The sequence below is a fragment of the Corticium candelabrum genome, chromosome 9 (genome assembly GCF_963422355.1).
Source record: "Corticium candelabrum chromosome 9, ooCorCand1.1, whole genome shotgun sequence".
Taxonomy (NCBI): Eukaryota; Metazoa; Porifera; class Homoscleromorpha; order Homosclerophorida; family Plakinidae; genus Corticium; species Corticium candelabrum.
Window position 1 is genome coordinate 116617 of NC_085093.1, and position 18290 is coordinate 134906.

Genomic DNA, 18290 nt, shown 5'->3' on the forward strand with positions numbered 1-18290 from the left:
TCCCTCTTACACCCGTGTGATTGATTACAGTGTACCGCACGGAAACCCCCACAGGGAGTCGGCGGTTGAAGAATAATGAGATGTCGACGCTGGGAGGAATACGTTAGCAGATACTTGGTGAACCAGCCTCTTATGTGGTCACGTGACCGGCAGGTGCTAGGTGTACAGATAGCTGGAGGAGGTATAGCTGTGACATCAACTGTGAAATAATGCATGCCTAAACACTAAGTTTGCCATCCTACGCAGGTAAATTAGCTGTTTTCCGCATTCTCCTCCAAATAGATAGGAATTTTCTGTTTACATGTTGTCACTAAAATAGTCATTTGTGTTTACATTTATCACCATGAGTCAGCTACACAATACACAAACTACAAAGCATCCAACTGACTACTAGTAATGATGCCAATGCTAGATATAGCGCCAATTGCAAGTTGCACTGCTTCAACAGCCACGCAAATGCAACTGTTCCTATAACTATCACCAGTACCTTGACTACCAGAGGCTTCTTGTCTGAAAACAGTTGGGCCATGTCTGGTTTGGAATTATGTCGACGGTCTCGAGGCATTGTCTTGTATATTTTCATGCAGTCTACTGGAATATCTTCTGTCTGTAGGTATAGACGCAGACCTGATCAATCACAGAAATGAGAAATGAATGAGTCTGGAGCCATAGGAAATGAGAGTTAGCTTACGTTTTTCTTGTCTCGTGTTCAAGCCATTTGGTGCTTCAATGATCAAATGCGCTTGGCTATTTCGATATAGATATGCTGCCAGTGTGGCATCATCTCTGAGGAACTGTAAAACCTAAGGCATAGCAACATGGAATGACTTCGGTCAAATGTGATTGGAGGATGTTAGACCTTCTCCTCGGTAATGATTGACCAGTGCCTCTTTCCATTCCTCTCAACGAGCCACGAAACGCGACCAACCAGCCATAAATTTCCATCTTTGTCAAGGAAGCCAGCATCTCCCAACTTCAACCACAGCTTGCCATATTGGTCTTTCAAAATTCTTGATTCGGGTGCCTGAACAGTACAGAACACTGCAAGCCTTTAGGAATGCCATCAAACTACTGCCATACATCCTCCGTGTTGACATTCCAGCCCGAAACAATAATTTCCCCAACTTCTCCTTGAGACAATTGGACATCCTCTACCTTTCTCAATGCATCTATGTAGAAACCCTCACATGATTACACGAGATTAGTGGTACAAACTGATCATGTATACTGTACCAGCATCGATTTGAACAATTCTCACTCCTCCTTCAATGAATGAAGTTCCAACAAAATGACCCATAAAGTCTGACTCTGATTCTTTTGCAACCTTTGTGTTTGCATCTGTGAAGGATATTGGTTCAGCTTCTGTACTGCCATAGACAATTATAACCCGTTGATCCATCATTGCTTTCAGCATGACATCTGCCATATGTCGATATATAGGTGCACCTCCGACAGCAATCACCTTGGTAGGAAGCCGTCGATTATGTTCAGTACAATAGAGACAAAGTTGATAGGCAATTGCTGGCGATAGAACAGAATTTGTGATTCCTGTGTCTTCCATCAAGGCAACCACAGATGCAGGTTCGTAACTTTTTATTTTCGAGTGAAGCATGCTTGTTGCTCCAAGCTATAAAGCAAAGTACAATTCATTATATTCTGGCAACAGTGCAACAGTGATGTCAAATAATCGAGAGTTAGGTCTTAGAAAAGCTCATGCATGCACCTTGTAATAACAGAAACTCCACTTTACACTACATCGTACCTTCAACTGGTGCAAGAATAGAATGGGCATATTTGTAAATCCTGTTTCGGTTCCTTCTTGAGGAGACCCCATCACAAAACCAGCAGGGTTTATGCCGTGTATCTTCATGTATGTGTGTGACACAGCACGTGACTGATGGAGTAGAAAATTATGTGTTCTATACATGATCTTGGGTAGTCCAGTGCTACCAGTGGTAAACGTAGCAAGCGCTCGTTCTGAAGTTGTGACTTGAACCGGAGTTTTAGGATCGATAGGTGGAGCATCAGTGATTAGAACATCTAGTGGGATAGCCCGAATGGCAGTTGAAATGTACTACATCACAAACAAAACATTTGTCATTACTTACAACTAATAAAGACAAATCATATTTAAATATATGAAGTATATTATTATTATTAATAATAATTAATAATAATAATTCGTTTTATGGTATCCAAAGGTGCCTCACATTGATGAGTAACACGGTCTAGCTAGACAATAGGTATTTGTTGAAACCCTGTCATGGAAGTAAACATGCAAACTTCCTAGTAATTTAATTAAGACCTGGTAAGTAGTGGTCATCACGATCATGATCAAGACAATTGAAATGTATACATACAGTATAAGTATGCACTCAGTTCCGTTGTAACAACAGTGGTATGGTATTAATTTACTGACATAGAAATTGATATCGGCAAACATTGACAATCAATAGTGCTAAATACAGCACAGTGTATTGGCTAAAGGATTGATCATATTCTAGTAAGGGAAGTGTGAATAGTTGACTGTATGTGGCATTCAACTCCTGAAGGTGTTTCATGGTTGTCAAGTAGACACAATCCCTAGCTACAATACAAAAGGATGGGGCAACGGAACTTTATGAGGCTTTTTCTTCACCGTTTGGTCACTTGCACGAATCGTTCATACTGATCTGTAGTCGGACACGGAAACGATTTCTTGGAGTAGGTCTTATAATGAAACGTGGTCATGGGGGGGGGAGAAACTTGAGGTTCATGTGTTCAGATACACACACACACGCACACACACACACACACACACACGCGCACACACACACACACACACACACACACACACACACACACACACACACCAAGAGCTCCCATATAGGACCACGCCCCCTTTCTGTTGTGCAACCCGGATTAGAAGCCTTGCTATGCTTGGCGATTACTGTAGATTTTGTAAATCAACACATCATATTACTGATCATATACAGTACTGGTGACCATAGTAGTGTCTTTGCTACTTATTGAATGCAAGCAAATTCCAGACATACTCACATAATCAAATTTAAAGGTGCCAGCTCACCATTCCCCACGCACGCGCAGACACACCCACGCAAACTTGAAATCGTGCCTTTATGCACACACTTATCCATTTACCAGTTTGAGATAACATGTTGTTGAACGACAAAGCGATTTCTCGATCTTTTCCTTGTTGCACGTAACCCAAAAATGGGTGGTGCGATGGCATCCGGTCAGACATCTACCATGTATGAAGTTGTAGACTAGCTTAGCAGTGTACCAACGCATACATCTGACTTGCAGTTGTTGAATTTCCGTAAAAGAAACACCGATACCGGCGCATCGTCTGTCGCTACGGGTTTAATTAAGCTATTCCTCAATTCTAGCCAGCTCTTGTAGCTACCATGTAAAGATAGATGCATGATCTGCGTTGCTGGCGCGGCACCGGCGGCGTCTGGCACCTCTCCGTGGCTTATTTCACGCTCCGAGTTTTCAGATGCCATCACGTGATGCTCAGTGCTCCACCCATTTCCGGGTCACGTGCAACTAGAAAACAATCGAGAAAGCGCTTTGTCGTTCAACAGCAAGCTATCTCAAGAAGTTAAATGGTAAATGTGTGGATAAAGAATCTAACACACTTGTCGTTAGATTCCCAAAATGCAAAGTGCGAGGAGCGAAACTGCCATGGCGGACAAGAACGCGATTCGCCTTTCTCTTTATTAGACTAGGAATAAAGACTGTATGTCATAGAAAGTGGTGCACCCTAAGATGTTACCTTGCTCTGCTTCGTTAGGACACAACTTGAAATCGTGCTTCAAGTTTGCGTGCGCGGTGAATCTTGAACGGGCACCTTTACAAATTTTGACAGGTTTTTTCAATGCACAAATAGTGTTATCTAGATTAGCTTTAGCAAGTAGGATTGGTCCTGGTTCGAACCTACAAACAATTGATATAATTACTATCATTACATATTTAGGTTAATAGACCATGATACCGTGGTAATACTCTTATTTATTTATTAATTATTTTATTGACGTCGGCGTGAGATCACATGATCACCTTGAAATACCAGTACTCGCCTCTTCTGTGTATCCATGCCACAGGCTTAGCCAATTGTATGCAGTAATTGGCTCGTTTCAGGCCCATCGATGTGTCCAGCACGACGACAACAGCGCCTACCGACGTAAAACATTCATGCAACTACGCGTACGCAATTGTCGTTGCCTATCTTCCTACCAATCGAAAAGACGGCGAGAACAGACGCGTAAAAATCGACCGACGGAGAAACAGTTATGAGAACGTTGTCACCGCAAGCGATTCCACTGCTTTCGAAGAATCTCTTGAGCTGTGCGACGCGGCACAAGAGTTGGCCGTACGTTATCTTCTCGTTGTCAATCACCTAGCGACGAGGTGACCGACGCGTTAGCGTTGTAGAGTTTGTGATTGAATAGACAGACTTACGAGAATGTTGTCTCTAGACCCTGTGGCCGCATGTTCGACGAACGAGGCGACGATGCTGGGGACGGCAGACATCCTTGGAATCCGGACCTTGGATCCAGACTAGTGTAACGCGGTACAACTGTACTGTACCTACCAAGGTACTGCACTACACTAATATGTTGTACAGTACACTCTCTATCTTTTTACAATTCAAAACTGGACAACTTTTCTGGAACGATTGACCCCAGTTTCTCTAATTTCTACACTAGAGTTTTAGGACTGTTTCACCCTAAGACCAGGGGCGTGCCTTCCGTTGAATAGTCCTTTCCACACTTTTCCCGTTGTATCGATGAATTCACCGTGACCATCTAGTCTACAAAGAAAGACACAGATATGCATGTCATTTAAGTTAACTTAACACTCTGAAGTTGCCAGTTTATATTCTAAACTTGATGTCTTTGAAATTGGCTGTCAGACTTGACCCATTAGGCCAACTGTATCTCCCATGTCCGTTGTAACAATTATTGAACAGACCTCCCTAAACATCCAACAGCAGCAAATCAAACGTAGATTAAGAGTGCATGCATGACCACTGCAACAATTAAGTACAGCATCCACATTCTAGTTACTATCATTACACAGCAAAGTTACAATCAAGTGTCTCAATGAGTGACAAGTTTACAAGAACATCAGGGGATTTAGAGAAAGTTTGGGTTCTGAAGAACATGGGATCATCAATGGGTTAATTGTCAGCTAGTGTGACTACCCTACCACTGAACCTTTCGGCCTATCATTTGTCAAAAATCAGTTTGTCTGAAACGTCTCAATTATGCAAGATTCTATTAATTAAAGTAGCTGGCCATCTAAGCAAAATGGTCAAAACCTAAAATCAATTGGACAAATGGTGCACTGACTGACCTCGTAGAATGCAGTTGCTAACTACAAAAGCTATATGGAGGTCAGCAGACTCGTTTGTGTACAAGTGCATACAGACATGCATAAGCAAACAAACAAATACAAACACACTCTACCACACACAGTCACCATACTGGATAAAGACAGATACTGTGTGTATGTCTAATGGCCACAAGATTGGCACCATTTCAATTTGAGCTATACATCCAATTAAATGACCTCGTAGATAGCTCCAGACGAATACACAATTTTACCTAAAACACAGCAAAGTTTTAGTTAAGTGAACAGACTGTAGAAAGCTGATATGGACAGAAGAAATGAATGAAGCATTCACGGTATTGAAAGATATCACCTTCTCCACTCATGGAATCATTGACCCATTCTCCACTGTACGTTGTGCCATCAGAGGAAAAATACACGCCCCTCCCGTGCCGTTCAATCACTCCGTTAAGTGACAATCTGTAATTTCCTTCATATTTGTCGCCATTTGGGAACACATAAACGCCACTTTCTACTGTCTCGGCCACTGTAACGATCGAGTCACGTGACCACAGTGCTTTCTGAAAGACAAGTAGTAGGTCTAACCGTTAACTTCCTTTGCACTAGATTTCTTGCCTTGAACAAAACAACTATGTATTACAATCAATCGAAATACACCAGGAAACGGCGACAAACCTGCCATCTCTCGTTACCGGAGCAACTGCTAAAAGTCGCGCGCGTTAGTGGTCGGTGCATGGCGTTCGCGAGGGCATGTCACGTGTGACGTTTTGCCTCTTAAACATCCGGGAATGACGAAAGCGCGGCGAGACTGGTCGACGAGTCTATGCTAGACTAAATGGTGCCACAGAAGCTGGTCTTGGGCACCAGACAAGCAAAGATTTGGCACCAAGGCTTGAGCACACTCAAGAAGATGCCGATTTCACGACTGTGACTGAAGACCAGTGATTCCTGAGCACAAGGCAACTGATGTGTGTATGTATGTATAGATGTATGTAGTCTAAGTACGTACGTGTGTATGTGGAGCAAAAAGCACGTGCTAAAACACGTGTAGTGCGCGCGAGGAGGAGGACTGGGTACGAGTCCACTATGTAGGTAGGGAGGGAGGGAGGTAGGGAGGGAGGTAGGGAGGGAGTAGGTAAGTAGGTAAGTAGGTAGGTAGGTAGGTAGGTAGGTAGGTAGGGAGGGAGGGAGGGAGGGAGGGAGGGAGGTAGGGAGGGAGGTAGGGAGGGAGGTAGGGAGGGAGGTAGGGAGGGAGGTAGGGAGGGAGGTAGGGAGGGAGGGAGGTAGGGAGGGAGGGAGGGAGGTAGGTAACCTCAAACCTCGAGCTGTTCTCATGCAGGTGTGCCCACGTGGGCGTGTCATTTCCCTACCAGGATGCGTTCCTGCATGGTGCCACACCAGCCTTAGTCGAACTTGGCCACCCCTGTTAGATGGCTGTCAATTTGACGATGCAGCTGCAGCGTTGTTGGCAATGGAGCAACGATGAAAAGTTGAAAGGTTTGTTTGATGAATATTGTTGCAGTTAATTGGTAACTAGCAAGTGAAAACCATTACGTAGAAGGTAATAAATTAATTATTATATGATGCACGCCAATAGTAGAGCCAATAGTCTACTAGGATGTCAAATCTAATGGCAATTTACTGGATGAAGGGCAAGTTGAAGTCAATTTGAAGTAGATATGGTGTGTGCTACGTATATCTGACCCATTCTAGCCACTAGTGCTTTAAGATGGTGCTCTGTTTGCATACTACCCAGTGTACGACAAATCTGTTGTCTGGGAGCCGAGACAACCAAAAATATGTCCGGGCAACTGAAATGGCAAACTATGGTTGCCTAGGGACAACTAGCTGACAGATACCCTACACCTACCAGCTTGACTTTTCCTTCCTGAGCAAGCATGCCCTCATTGTTATATCACTGGTGCTAATTAGCAGCTCACTGTACACTGTACAGAGGTACTTTTTAGAGTAAAGGGACCTTGGTTAGTAAACTTACTTATAGATAAGTCTACCATTTTGCAGACCTACTGAGAGCATTTAGGTGTCATAGATGACAGATCAGATATCTGTGTCTCCTTTCCTAATTAATTACTGGCAGATTGGGCGTGACCTGTAGTGTCATGGCGATGCTACTTTGTGCCATTTATGCTTGTGAGCGCTTGCTTGTAACATAGAAGTACCCAAAATTGAAAATTGCAAACAAGCATCGTATCATTATTTGGGTTACTTTATTCTTTAATTAAGACAATGGCTGCAAATCCTAAAAGCAGGATCTCACCTATTGTTGCAGAGTCCTGTTAGCTTTACCCTTTTGATGGCCCTGCAAATCATTTGCCCCTCTGTGTCCAAGGAGATGGAAACCGCCAGTTTAGAGCACGGCAAGTCTGCTTCTCACAGGTTGTCTGTCGGTCTGTCTGTCGGTCTGTCTGTCTGTCTGTCTGTTTGTCTATCAAATATTCATATATTCTATACATCAAAGCTAATACATGTGAAACTAAAGTAACTGTCACAACTACAACAAAAGATTACGCAAATACACAACAAGTAGAACCACAAACAAAAGGCTGGATTCTGTTGTCATCATCTCTTGGTCTTCTTTGGATTCTGATGTTATCATTTCTTCTGACTTGCTTATCTTGTTCTTAGCTGTAGAGTCTAGCCTTTTGTTTGTAGTTCTACTTGTTATGTACTTGTGTAATCTGTCTGTTTGTCTGTCTGTCTGTCTGTCTGTCAATACACATTTTTACACAAGACTAGTATGATTATTACAGTCTACGATATTATACACTAAATATCAGCAAGTTCTAAGACAAATTGGACCCAAGAGGTTCCTGACTATGACTAAGAGTCAATGAAACAGCTGATAATAAGCTAACAGAGTTAGGAATGGCACCAATTGAGTCACCACTACACTGGACTCTGCTCATCTTCTGCATCAACTCTTGCATTGTGTTGCTACATCACAATCGAGTCGTCCAGTAATTTTGAACTCGTCTGTCTGCACTCAGTTGTCTGTCTGTCTGTCAGCCTGTCTGCATTTTTGTGTGTCTGTCTGTCTGTCTGTCTGTCTGTCAATGCATCTTTTATACATCAAAGTTAATACATCAATGCTAATACATGTGATAAAATATTTATGAGCACTGTTTGTCTGTTTGTCTGTCTGTTTGTTTGTTAGCTGTCTTTTCCTGTCTGTAAATACATATATTTTCATAAATCAGCTATAGCACTATAGCAATAGTGGTCATGGATTTAGTTATAGGCTACCAGAGTAATGACCAAGCAACTAAAAATTTCACGTATGGTTGCCCGGGGACAACTTAGAGATGAGACAATTTGGGTAGGGACACTGGTTTGTTAGTGTAACAGTTCTCAATCAATTTTGTTTTAGAGATGGAGGGAAGGTCTACTTGTAGTTTGGTTAGGTGATGGGATCCGATAAACTTTATACTTTACTGACATGTTGTCTGGTCATTGGGATTATGTGTTCCTGATTCATTTGTCAATCATGCGTATCTAAACTGCAGGAAACATGTACAAATATACGGCCAGTTTCTCCTGCTATCTAATGTAGTTATCAATATAACTGTAGCCAAATGCTAGTGTGTAGCTGTTGGCTCAACTGAATGCAAAGCTGCATGGCAACAGTTTGCAAGGAGAGCACCAGGGATAAGTTACAGTACTACATGCTTGTGTTTCACGTTACATGATAACAGTGTGAGATTGACAGTAGAGATTGTGTTTCACACAGAAGTCTTTCTAATTTTTCTTGTCAGTGTCTGAAATTTTGTCCAAAAGAGAGAGGATTTTATCCATCTTTTGTTGTAGCTTTCTTGGCCATGGAACGATGTTTGTCCACATTTTGTCATCAAAATGATTGTCTGCGAGACTCTCTTCCTGTCCAGTATCTGTGACTTCAATATCTCGAGCGGTAATCGCAGAAACTGCGGGACTGTCAATGCCTTCATCGGGGTTATTTGTATCCTATAAAATGAATATGGTATTACTAAAGTAACTTTTGCAATATGGTGACTAGTAGTCCAAACCTTGGGCTTACATCCTAGCCACAGTCGCATACGTTTCGTCATATACTCAATGACTTCAAAGTCATTGCTTTGCTGTAAGAGTGACTGCTTGACTACACTGACGGATAAGTTTAGAAGTGCTACAAAGACACTCAACAATATTAGAAGCACAATGAGATTGAAGAAGAAGAACATGATGGGTGCCAGAATTCGATGCTCTTCAACCCATCCGTAGAAATGGAATTGGCCAAGGATTGTACTGATTGTAGTTCTCATCGCTGTGGCTAAAGACTTGAAATCACCACTACCCTGTAAAACCTACAGACAGAGGTGGAGGGATGTCGTCATTACAGGTATTTCAACCATTATGCTTTTGCAGTTTGCTTGCCAAATATCCAAGCTGTGAAAATGTCCACAACAGAGCAATCAAGAAGAAAATTATTGACAAGAGTTCCCAAGCAGAGATTTTCATGATCATTCCTAGCATTGTCATCCTTCGATTGAAACGAAATAATTTGAGAACCTGCAAAACAACGTTAAACAGCACACTATAGAGTCAAAGTGCACATCTAGAGCCATTTGTTGTACCTTTATAGACACAAGGAATCCGAGGAAGGCGAGGACGTACTGCATTGCGAGGCTCAAAAGGACGGTTCGGTAGAAATTTGTGAACGTGTTAGGTGAACTGCTATACGCACTGAGAAGCTGCCTGATGGCCACAATGCGATAGATAGCGTAGATGATTGCCGCATAAGACAGGCACAAGAAGGGAATCTCTATCCAAGTCCAAAAGTACTTGATGTAAATCTTTATTCCAGTCTGCTTTGCTTCTTTGAACAAACGAAACGTGTACAGAAGAATGAAGAAAATAAACATGATCTATAAACAAAGAATAAGTAAAGTTGACATTATCCATGCAATTTAAAGGAGACTCATTTGATGTTTTAAATTCACCTCGCAAGCCAACTTGACATTGTCTAGTGAGCTGACGTATCTGATCAGTCTGATGGAAAGAAACTGATGAGACGGGATTGCTCCACCTTCAATCGACAAACACTTAAATTGTTCGTTGAGAGTTCAATAGAAAAGAACGTACCTGTGGCAGGAAACTCAATCAAGAACGTGACGGACTCGAACAAGTTGACGTTGGCATTATATAATGTCAATTCAACAAAGACCGCTCGTGTTCTGAGCAGACAGCAGGCAGTTATTTTCAAATACTGATGGACTGGATATGATCAACTAAGCCTATACCGACGATCAATCCAAAGATTATCACGTAACCTCGTTACCACCGTTCTGGCTTGAAGACTCGTAAGGCCGAGATCGTGCACGTAACCGTCACCAGAGTAAACACCCAAACGACCCCAATACGGAACTCTATGTATTATATGTAAGGCAAAGAGTGACATTTTGTTTTGCCAGTGCAGCGTACATACATACATACATACGTACATACATACATACATACATACATACATACATACATACATACATACATACATACATACATACATACATACATACATACATACATACATACATACATACATACATACATACATACATACATACATACATACATACCCATCCAAATCCGAGCTGCTGCTCCATCTCCACGACGCGTCGCTCATGTTTGAGCTGTCAGTCCATCCGACACCATAGTTACTGTGGTCGTTTTCATTGTTTCCCTGCGAGTAGCACTCGCTAATTTGATCAGTAAATATTCCAACTACGTTGCAGGAATCTGTTCGAAAACCGGTCAACTATTATTAGTTTGATTTCGAAGAAACGAATTTCGAGTACCTTTTTGGACTCTAACTTGTCTTAATCTAACTCCGCCTAGCACTTTGCCAATATTATTCCTAGTAAATCCTGGGTGACGGACTGGACTACCATTGTACCATCTCTCCCAGTAGAGGCCTTCGAGGAGTGTCGTGTTAGCCCATTGGAAGAAATGATCGGCTCTATACACAGAATGACGTATGCGTTACAACATCAACTACATTGACTTTCGATAACCCTAACGAACGTGTTGATGTCACTGAAAGATCCTTTTACGTCGAACGTTTCTTCCGACGCCTTTGTCATCAAGAACGCACGTTCGTCCCGATCGGTGTATGCAATGACGACCACAAGCCAAAGGAAGATAAAATAGAGACCGATTTCCCAGATCACTTTGATCATGTGTTGCTGCTTTTGTTGACGCTGCCGAGCCGCATCTCGGTCTTGTTCGGTGAGAGCTCTCACATTTTCTATCTGCAACACCGTACCAAGCAATAGTGCACACAAGCATCGAATTAAACGGGTACTTTTGCAAAAAAAAGAAAAAGTTACCTCTACTCCTTCGACTGGCTTGACTTGCACACTAGAATATGGAGATTGATATCATTAAATAGCAGCTGGCCGGATTTCGATCTTACGTACTCGTATGCGGTAGTGGTTTCTAGGACGTCTTTGGGCTTGATCAGCAACGCCACGAGCGCTGCTATAACAAACACCTGCAATGAGTCAGATTCGACCGTTCTATATACTACTTTCGACAGTTGAAGTTGTGTACGGTTTTTTCCTACCTTGACCGGTTCGAAGACGAAGACGGATTCAACAAAAGACAAGAGCATCGTGACGAGCCATCGAAATGCCTTGATCCGTCCAAACTGCTGTCCGTATATCATTATTACCACCGACCCTGCTGCGCAAGTAGCGAAACATCCGAAATAGGCAACGTAGACGAAGAAATGAGGTAGTTCAAACTGCCGTTTGTTGGCCGTAGAAGGCTCTGCTAACGGATGCAAACCGATCGCTTAATTGGAAAAGGAAAATCCGATGCGTTTTTGCGAGCTTACGTTTTGATGTTTGTATTGGTGCTTCTGTCTCATCGGTTGAACCGACATCAGCAGTAAAGGATCTAGTGGATGATGGTGGAGCAACGATTTTGCTTGCGTCGACATCGAGCTCCTCTAGATTGTGATCTGGAAATACCGCGTCGTTAGGTAAACGTAAGATGACTAAATGAAGAGTTAATTGTCAGTGCAGCTAGAGTGACATACATATATACCTTCCGCATCCTGTCTCACTCGTGAGAGATCGTCGGGGGTAGCGAGGTGAGGACTGTGTGGTGCGGTATCGTGATGCGACATAACAGTCTAGTCATATAATACGGCGTTCGTAAGGGTGATCGCTGTTCATTGCAAGTGCAACATTAGTGGCTAACCTTCACGTTCTCCACATGCTCATGTTTATTTTCTAAATTTCTTTTTGCGAAGCAGGAAATGTTTTTTCTCTTGGATTTTCGGAACATGGTGATCCATATTATGTTGAGAGGGAATGTTACAGCTGTAGCCATGATGCTGATTCCAATTTGCTGATAAGATATTGACGTAAATCCCAAATCGAGATCAGTTTTTCCTTCCGGCGTTACTCCGTACCACATTGCGCTCGCTGTTACGAAGCTGATGAAGAGACACAGACAGCAAGTGACTCGCTGCACGCGAGTAAACCTATAGACACACAAACTCGTCGGTCAACTCGTCGCATCGTTGTTGCCTTATGAGCGTACGTGCTGCGAGCTGGTCTCTCTACAACAGAGAACCAAAGATGTTTTTCAGAAAATCCGTAGCTCGTTTGACTAGGGAAGATGCTGGAAAACTTTTTGAGGTCGTTAGTCGTAGCCTGCGGTATCTCCAAGGCCAACAGACCGCTATCCGAATCAACAGACAACCATCTATCAATAAAAATCATCAGGAAACAGAAGTTACAGTTGGTCGGCATCACATCGTTACTCATTGATGACGAAGTAGAAAACTTGTCCTGTTTGCATGTCTTTGACGTGAATACGATTAAGATTCCATGACGGAGAACTGCCAGAGTTATCGTGCCAAACACGAATTTTCTCGATTTGATCAAGACTGTAATACAATGTCAAGACAAACACGATAGATCTAGCAGGCAGTAATATACTGTATATATACATTACAAGCGATCAACAACCACGCACCGATCGTCAAAAGCAATTTGGAAAACATCGAGAGAACTTCGACGAAACGCACTCGGTCGGTACAAATGTCTCTTTCCAGAAACGTTCTCATTACCGTAGAGAACGATACCAACGTTAGCTGTCGTGCCTGGAATCATTTTTTAGACAATCAGACGAGTTGCGCGTAATATTATCATTTTGTACCTGAACCAAACCAATATCCTGTCTGAACAGAAATCTCGTATTGAAAGCTTCCGTTCGGACCACAGAATGGTATTTCCTTGACAAATCGCTCGTCTTTTAGATCGGCTCGTCTTGCAAATACTACAGCAACGACGTAGATCACATACACTATTATCAGAGTCACCAAAGCGACAGGATTGGAAGCAATATCCAATGACTACAATATATATATCAAACAGTCTCAACGCAAATCACGTCAACGTTTTCAACACGTACAGACTTACGAGAAACACAGAAAAGTCTATTGGATTGGGAGCCGGAAACATGCCACCAGCAAACGACGTCAAGTGATTGCAGCGACACACAAGGTTGACAGACGTTGTGAGATCCGTTGGTCGACATCCGTACGATAAATACGATTGCTCCTTTTCATCCCAAGACAGACAAACAGAAAAGAAGATGCGGACAGACACGTTAAAAGCGAATTGGGAATGAAGACTCTTGAGACCGACGAATTGGTTAGTACTCTCGTTGACAGAACTGCGTGTGTAAAGAGGGAAGAATGAAATGTAGCTAGAGAAGAATGTAATGGTTGCAACTGCTAATATAGATAGAGCTTACCTGGCCAACAAAAAGATTGTGTAGTTTTTGTGAGGGACGTTCGACGATGTATTAGTAAACATATCTAATGTTAGGTTGAACTGATGATATTCTTCTGTCACATCTGAATCCGTAGGTCCTTCGTGTTGCATAAAATATACTGCGACTCCCTTGGGCTCCTCACTCTTATCTCTAATTCTGTCGTCCTCCGTCCTGTAAGAACCGAGAAGAGTCACCTCGATGCTGGCAGCTCCGTCACTCCACAACTCGGAAAAATTGAACTGGAGAAATGTGTATTTGCTCGATACGACGGTCGCCTCTGTTGACGTAAAGTTGGCGTCAATAGATCGAGGGATACGAACGAGCACCTGACTATCGTCCGGTAAGTCGTCGATCTTAATCTCCTCTTTATCGGTCGTTCTAAACTCCAAACCTACTACCTTCGTATTGATTCTCTTCGACGACGGACTGTAATAGTAAGGATTGCTGTCGAAATTATACACACTCTGTAGAACTTCTGACGAATTGCTGAAGTTTCTTAACTTGTTTCCAAATCCATCACCCAGTTCAAAGCCGATGTCTTTGTACAGAAGAGAAAGAGTGTTGCCAACCACTTGTCCGGCTTCAGATTTTGATGTTACTAAAGTAACCTGCGGAGTCTCGACGATGGACGGTCTTTCGCCAACAACGCGATTTGCCGCCAGTATTGTCCCTAGATTTTGCACCTGACGGACTAAATTTATGCTCAGTTCTTTTACATCGCTCACGTCAGCCTCGTCTACTTTCACGTACGAACTCTCGTCTTTGTTGTCAGTGCTCACTAAGCTTGCCGTGATCAAATTAGAAACGACTCGCATGTTTTGAATAGCTGTGCTGTCTGTCTCATTGATATCGTCTACCGTATCGACGGCTGCAACGATTCTTTGTAGTGTGTTGAGCGCAACTTTTTGTACTGCCCTGACTCTGATCTCAGCAGGGTTGGTCTGAAAGTGATAAACAAAAGTCGCGTGTTTGTCTAGACATGATTGACTGATGTTTTCAACTGACCGTTGTTTCGACTAAAACGGAAAGAATGCGTTCTGCATCGCCAGCAGACTCGACTGGTTGTTCGTTCATTTTTTCTATGCAAGTTTGGCGCAGTCGAGCTCGTCTTGTCGTATCATCTTTGGTTTCACCATCTACCGCATTGACCGACTGCATTATGGATCCTATAGGACAAGAACATACTCTTATAAGATTGTCTACAACGTTGACGTTTTGTTTGATTGGTTGGTTACCACACGTCTCGGTTACTCTCTGTGGGTCGTTACCAAACTCGGTTTCTACTCTCGTCAGTGCGTTCAGTGCGATCTCTTCAAAGGCAGTCGTGTTTGAAGTATCCGGCAGCGGCTCGACAACTAGTGGTTGTATCTCTACTTCTGTCTCTCCTCCGAATCGATCAGAAACTTTCGCAAATACATAAATTGTGTAGTTATTGTTCGCACTTCCCGCGGGCAGGGAATCGGCAACGTATCGATTTTGGAAACCTCGGTAGATGATAACTCGATCACGACGTGACGCGTCCATGTGGCGTCCAGTACTAAACTGATACTCTAATGGGAGATCGTCGTCAATCCAACGACTACAGCTGAACGTAAACTGCGTCGACAGGGTGATCCCTCGTTGAGGACTAATGCTGCAGGAGCCGTTCTTAGGCGGGCTGTTAGGTGGGAGGGTAAAACTCGCAAAACCAAAATCATCTTCATCTCGATTGCTTTCCGTGACAGTCAATTCGAAACGGTAGACGGTGCTGCTGTCGAGCACATTAGGATACACTACTAGATTGCGACGTCTAGTTCCCGTCGGAGTCTTTTTATCGTCGAGTATTACTTCCTCTGGTTTCTCGTTGTCGGTCACGTTATACAATCGCCAACGGACTGACAAATCTTGGCAATTGCTTTCCTCCGAACACTCGACGACCAGTTCCGTTGTTGTGCTAGAGATGAACCGTTCTGTGCCGTACCGTTCACACGACAAGCAGTCGATGAGTGGGGCATTCAGTTGTTTGTTTTTGGTAACACACACCTGCAAGTACAATGAAACGAGAAATAACAAACAGACATTAAGATGTTCCTTGTTTAACTACGGTACCTGTTGCCATGCCGTAGAGATTCTTGTTCCTGTCGTTACTTTCAGCAAGAACAAGTACGTTCTACCGAGTTGTAGAGTGTTCCCTTCTGTAGTTACGACAGATGTGTCTACACTGTCATCCATGAAGCAACCGTAACCTCTCTCGAATAGGCTGGAGTCTTCTACTATCTGGCAGCCGTGGTTTGATGTGACAGTAGAATTACAGTACCATACATACAAGAGATTGTTTTCTTGTTTGGACTGCTCTGTTTCAATTCTGTTATCCGGGTCGTACGAGTCACTTCCATCTACAGTTAGTTGCTGTTGAACACCGATCAGTCGCAGGTGCCCACCCTTAATTACCGCCACTAGCTTGGATTCTGTGACAGATACGACGAACGTTTCTGAGCTCGAAGCAGAGCCAACGGAGGCTTCAAATCGAAAACAGTAGACTCCCAGTTGAAGGTAGTTTTTCGGAACGGTAAGGATACGATTGTCAGTATTAATCTCGTTTGTACTTACTCCACTTGACTTTGAAGCTTTTACCGGACAGACATCATTCGTTTCTTTACGATAAACAATCCAGGAGTAACGTATTCTAAACATGGTGCAGCTCGGTATTGCAGAAACCTCGAGACGAAACGATTTTGAGCGGATCCTCTCTTGCACTAGAGGTAGCGTTACCACCGTCAGCACTGGAGGTGGGCAGAGAAGGGATTGCACGTAGACGGCAGCCTCTTGCTTCTTACCGTCGAGGAGATCGTCGAACGGTACAACAGTTACTACGTACTTGCCCTCGCGTTCGAAACGGAAGCTCAACACGTTGCTCTTGGTTGTGACCGCCGCCACATTGGAACCAGACGCTTCGCTTATCGTCCAATTGTACGAGATGACGGACGATCCACCGGTCACTTTCATAACGAAATCGACGCTGCTATTTTTGACGACGGTTGTCGACGGCGACACCGACAAAATTTCATTTTCAATGGGAATATAGATGAGCAAGGCAACGTGTGCGACAAGAATGGGACCGGGATTGACGAGATTAGTCGAGCACATCATAACCTGCCGCAAGCCAATAGTAGAAAAGCGTAAAGATAACGTCTTCTTGCTTCCTATTGCACTGCTCGGGTCGCAAGAGCGACTCCCTTCGAACTGGCTGCTGCCATTGCGCAAGATCCACAAGAAAACAGGATTTGATCCCATTATTTCAGCTGTCAGTTTGATTGGCGTGTCTTTCACGAGCATTAGCTGACTGTTGTCGACTGCTTGTTCGTTATGAATAATGTGGAGATTAGAAACTACGATCATAGCTTCGATTGTGTTTTCAATGTTTTCTCTGCTGACATTATTTTTCGCCTCTAACTCGATAACGTACATACCAACGTCAGTAAATCTGTACTCCACTGATCTCGTTTTTACGGGATAGTAGTTATCCGACCGACCGCTTTCATGAGTAAACGTCCAATTCAAAACGAAACTTGAACCACTCACGACGTGTGCTGTAAATGCGATCGTTTCGTTGACGGCAATGTGCGTTTTGGACGACCTTATTGCAAGGCCAGAGATGGTATCCTCTGCCCGCACGTGTACGGACGCCGAGGCTTTGCTAATAGAGTTGCTGACTGTCACAGACAAGAAATAGGATCCAGCTCTTTTTAACAGGACGAATACCTGTTGAGTGTTGGCAGAAATTGTCTTTCCGTCGTAAAGTGTGATTTCCCAATGGTAGGACTCTTTGGCGCTGTTGTTAATGTGAGCCTCGAACGTAGCGTTTGTGAGTGTTGAAATGTAGACAACATCAGAACTGGTAGGAGTGTCGTCAATGAGTATCGAGACTGATGAAATTTCGTTTTCTTGCTGTTTTAGATGTCCAGAAAGACTACTAGAGCAACAGGTGGCAAGTAGAGCAATCTCAATCAGAATGAAGGCGACGCGTGAAGGTAACATTTCCTTGTAACGAAAAACCGCTTTTTTGAATGAACAATCGCGCATGCGCTATTTTGAAAGGACGGATCGATAAATTTATTAAATCGGGAATA

The 18290-nt window shown here is 43.2% G+C and overlaps 4 protein-coding genes across 5 annotated transcripts; all 4 read right to left on the minus strand.

Moving 5' to 3' along the window:
* Positions 1 to 87: 87 nt before the first annotated feature.
* Positions 88 to 4545, minus strand: LOC134183952 (olefin beta-lactone synthetase-like). Of its 2 annotated transcripts, XM_062651543.1 has the most exons (9): positions 4465 to 4545; positions 4240 to 4402; positions 4063 to 4178; positions 1763 to 2074; positions 1234 to 1627; positions 1081 to 1169; positions 860 to 1024; positions 692 to 803; positions 88 to 627 (listed from the first exon to the last, which is right to left on the minus strand). In XM_062651543.1, the coding sequence occupies exons 1-9, from the start codon at positions 4534 to 4536 to the stop codon at positions 353 to 355; spliced, it is 1698 nt and encodes a 565-aa protein (XP_062507527.1). In that variant the 5' UTR covers positions 4537 to 4545; the 3' UTR covers positions 88 to 352. The 2 variants fall into 2 exon arrangements, with proteins under 2 accessions (XP_062507527.1, XP_062507528.1); XM_062651544.1 differs by lacking the exons at positions 4063 to 4178; positions 4240 to 4402; positions 4465 to 4545 and adding an exon at positions 3142 to 3314.
* A 33-nt stretch (positions 4546 to 4578) lies between these two features.
* On the minus strand, positions 4579 to 6089 carry LOC134183955 (MORN repeat-containing protein 2-like). Its single transcript, XM_062651547.1, has 6 exons — positions 6034 to 6089; positions 5944 to 5973; positions 5711 to 5884; positions 5578 to 5612; positions 4893 to 4981; positions 4579 to 4816 (listed from the first exon to the last, which is right to left on the minus strand). Exons 1-6 carry the CDS (start codon positions 6038 to 6040, stop codon positions 4717 to 4719), a joined length of 435 nt encoding a protein of 144 aa, XP_062507531.1. The 5' UTR covers positions 6041 to 6089; the 3' UTR covers positions 4579 to 4716.
* Positions 6090 to 8818: 2729 nt separating this feature from the next.
* On the minus strand, positions 8819 to 9686 carry LOC134185006 (polycystin-2-like). The gene is made up of 2 exons (XM_062652787.1): positions 9402 to 9686; positions 8819 to 9339 (listed from the first exon to the last, which is right to left on the minus strand). The coding sequence occupies exons 1-2, from the start codon at positions 9654 to 9656 to the stop codon at positions 9115 to 9117; spliced, it is 480 nt and encodes a 159-aa protein (XP_062508771.1). The 5' UTR covers positions 9657 to 9686; the 3' UTR covers positions 8819 to 9114.
* Positions 9687 to 9738: 52 nt separating this feature from the next.
* LOC134184006 (polycystin-1-like protein 2) lies at positions 9739 to 18243 on the minus strand. The gene is made up of 23 exons (XM_062651605.1): positions 16270 to 18243; positions 15417 to 16203; positions 15187 to 15347; positions 14161 to 15122; positions 13824 to 14079; positions 13561 to 13756; positions 13378 to 13504; positions 13163 to 13288; positions 12940 to 13104; positions 12595 to 12880; positions 12439 to 12526; positions 12227 to 12352; positions 11954 to 12162; positions 11808 to 11881; positions 11718 to 11748; positions 11413 to 11639; positions 11187 to 11347; positions 10968 to 11127; positions 10635 to 10760; positions 10477 to 10568; positions 10335 to 10420; positions 9969 to 10259; positions 9739 to 9903 (listed from the first exon to the last, which is right to left on the minus strand). Exons 1-23 carry the CDS (start codon positions 18241 to 18243, stop codon positions 9739 to 9741), a joined length of 6876 nt encoding a protein of 2291 aa, XP_062507589.1.
* Between the last annotated feature and the right edge of the window lie 47 nt (positions 18244 to 18290).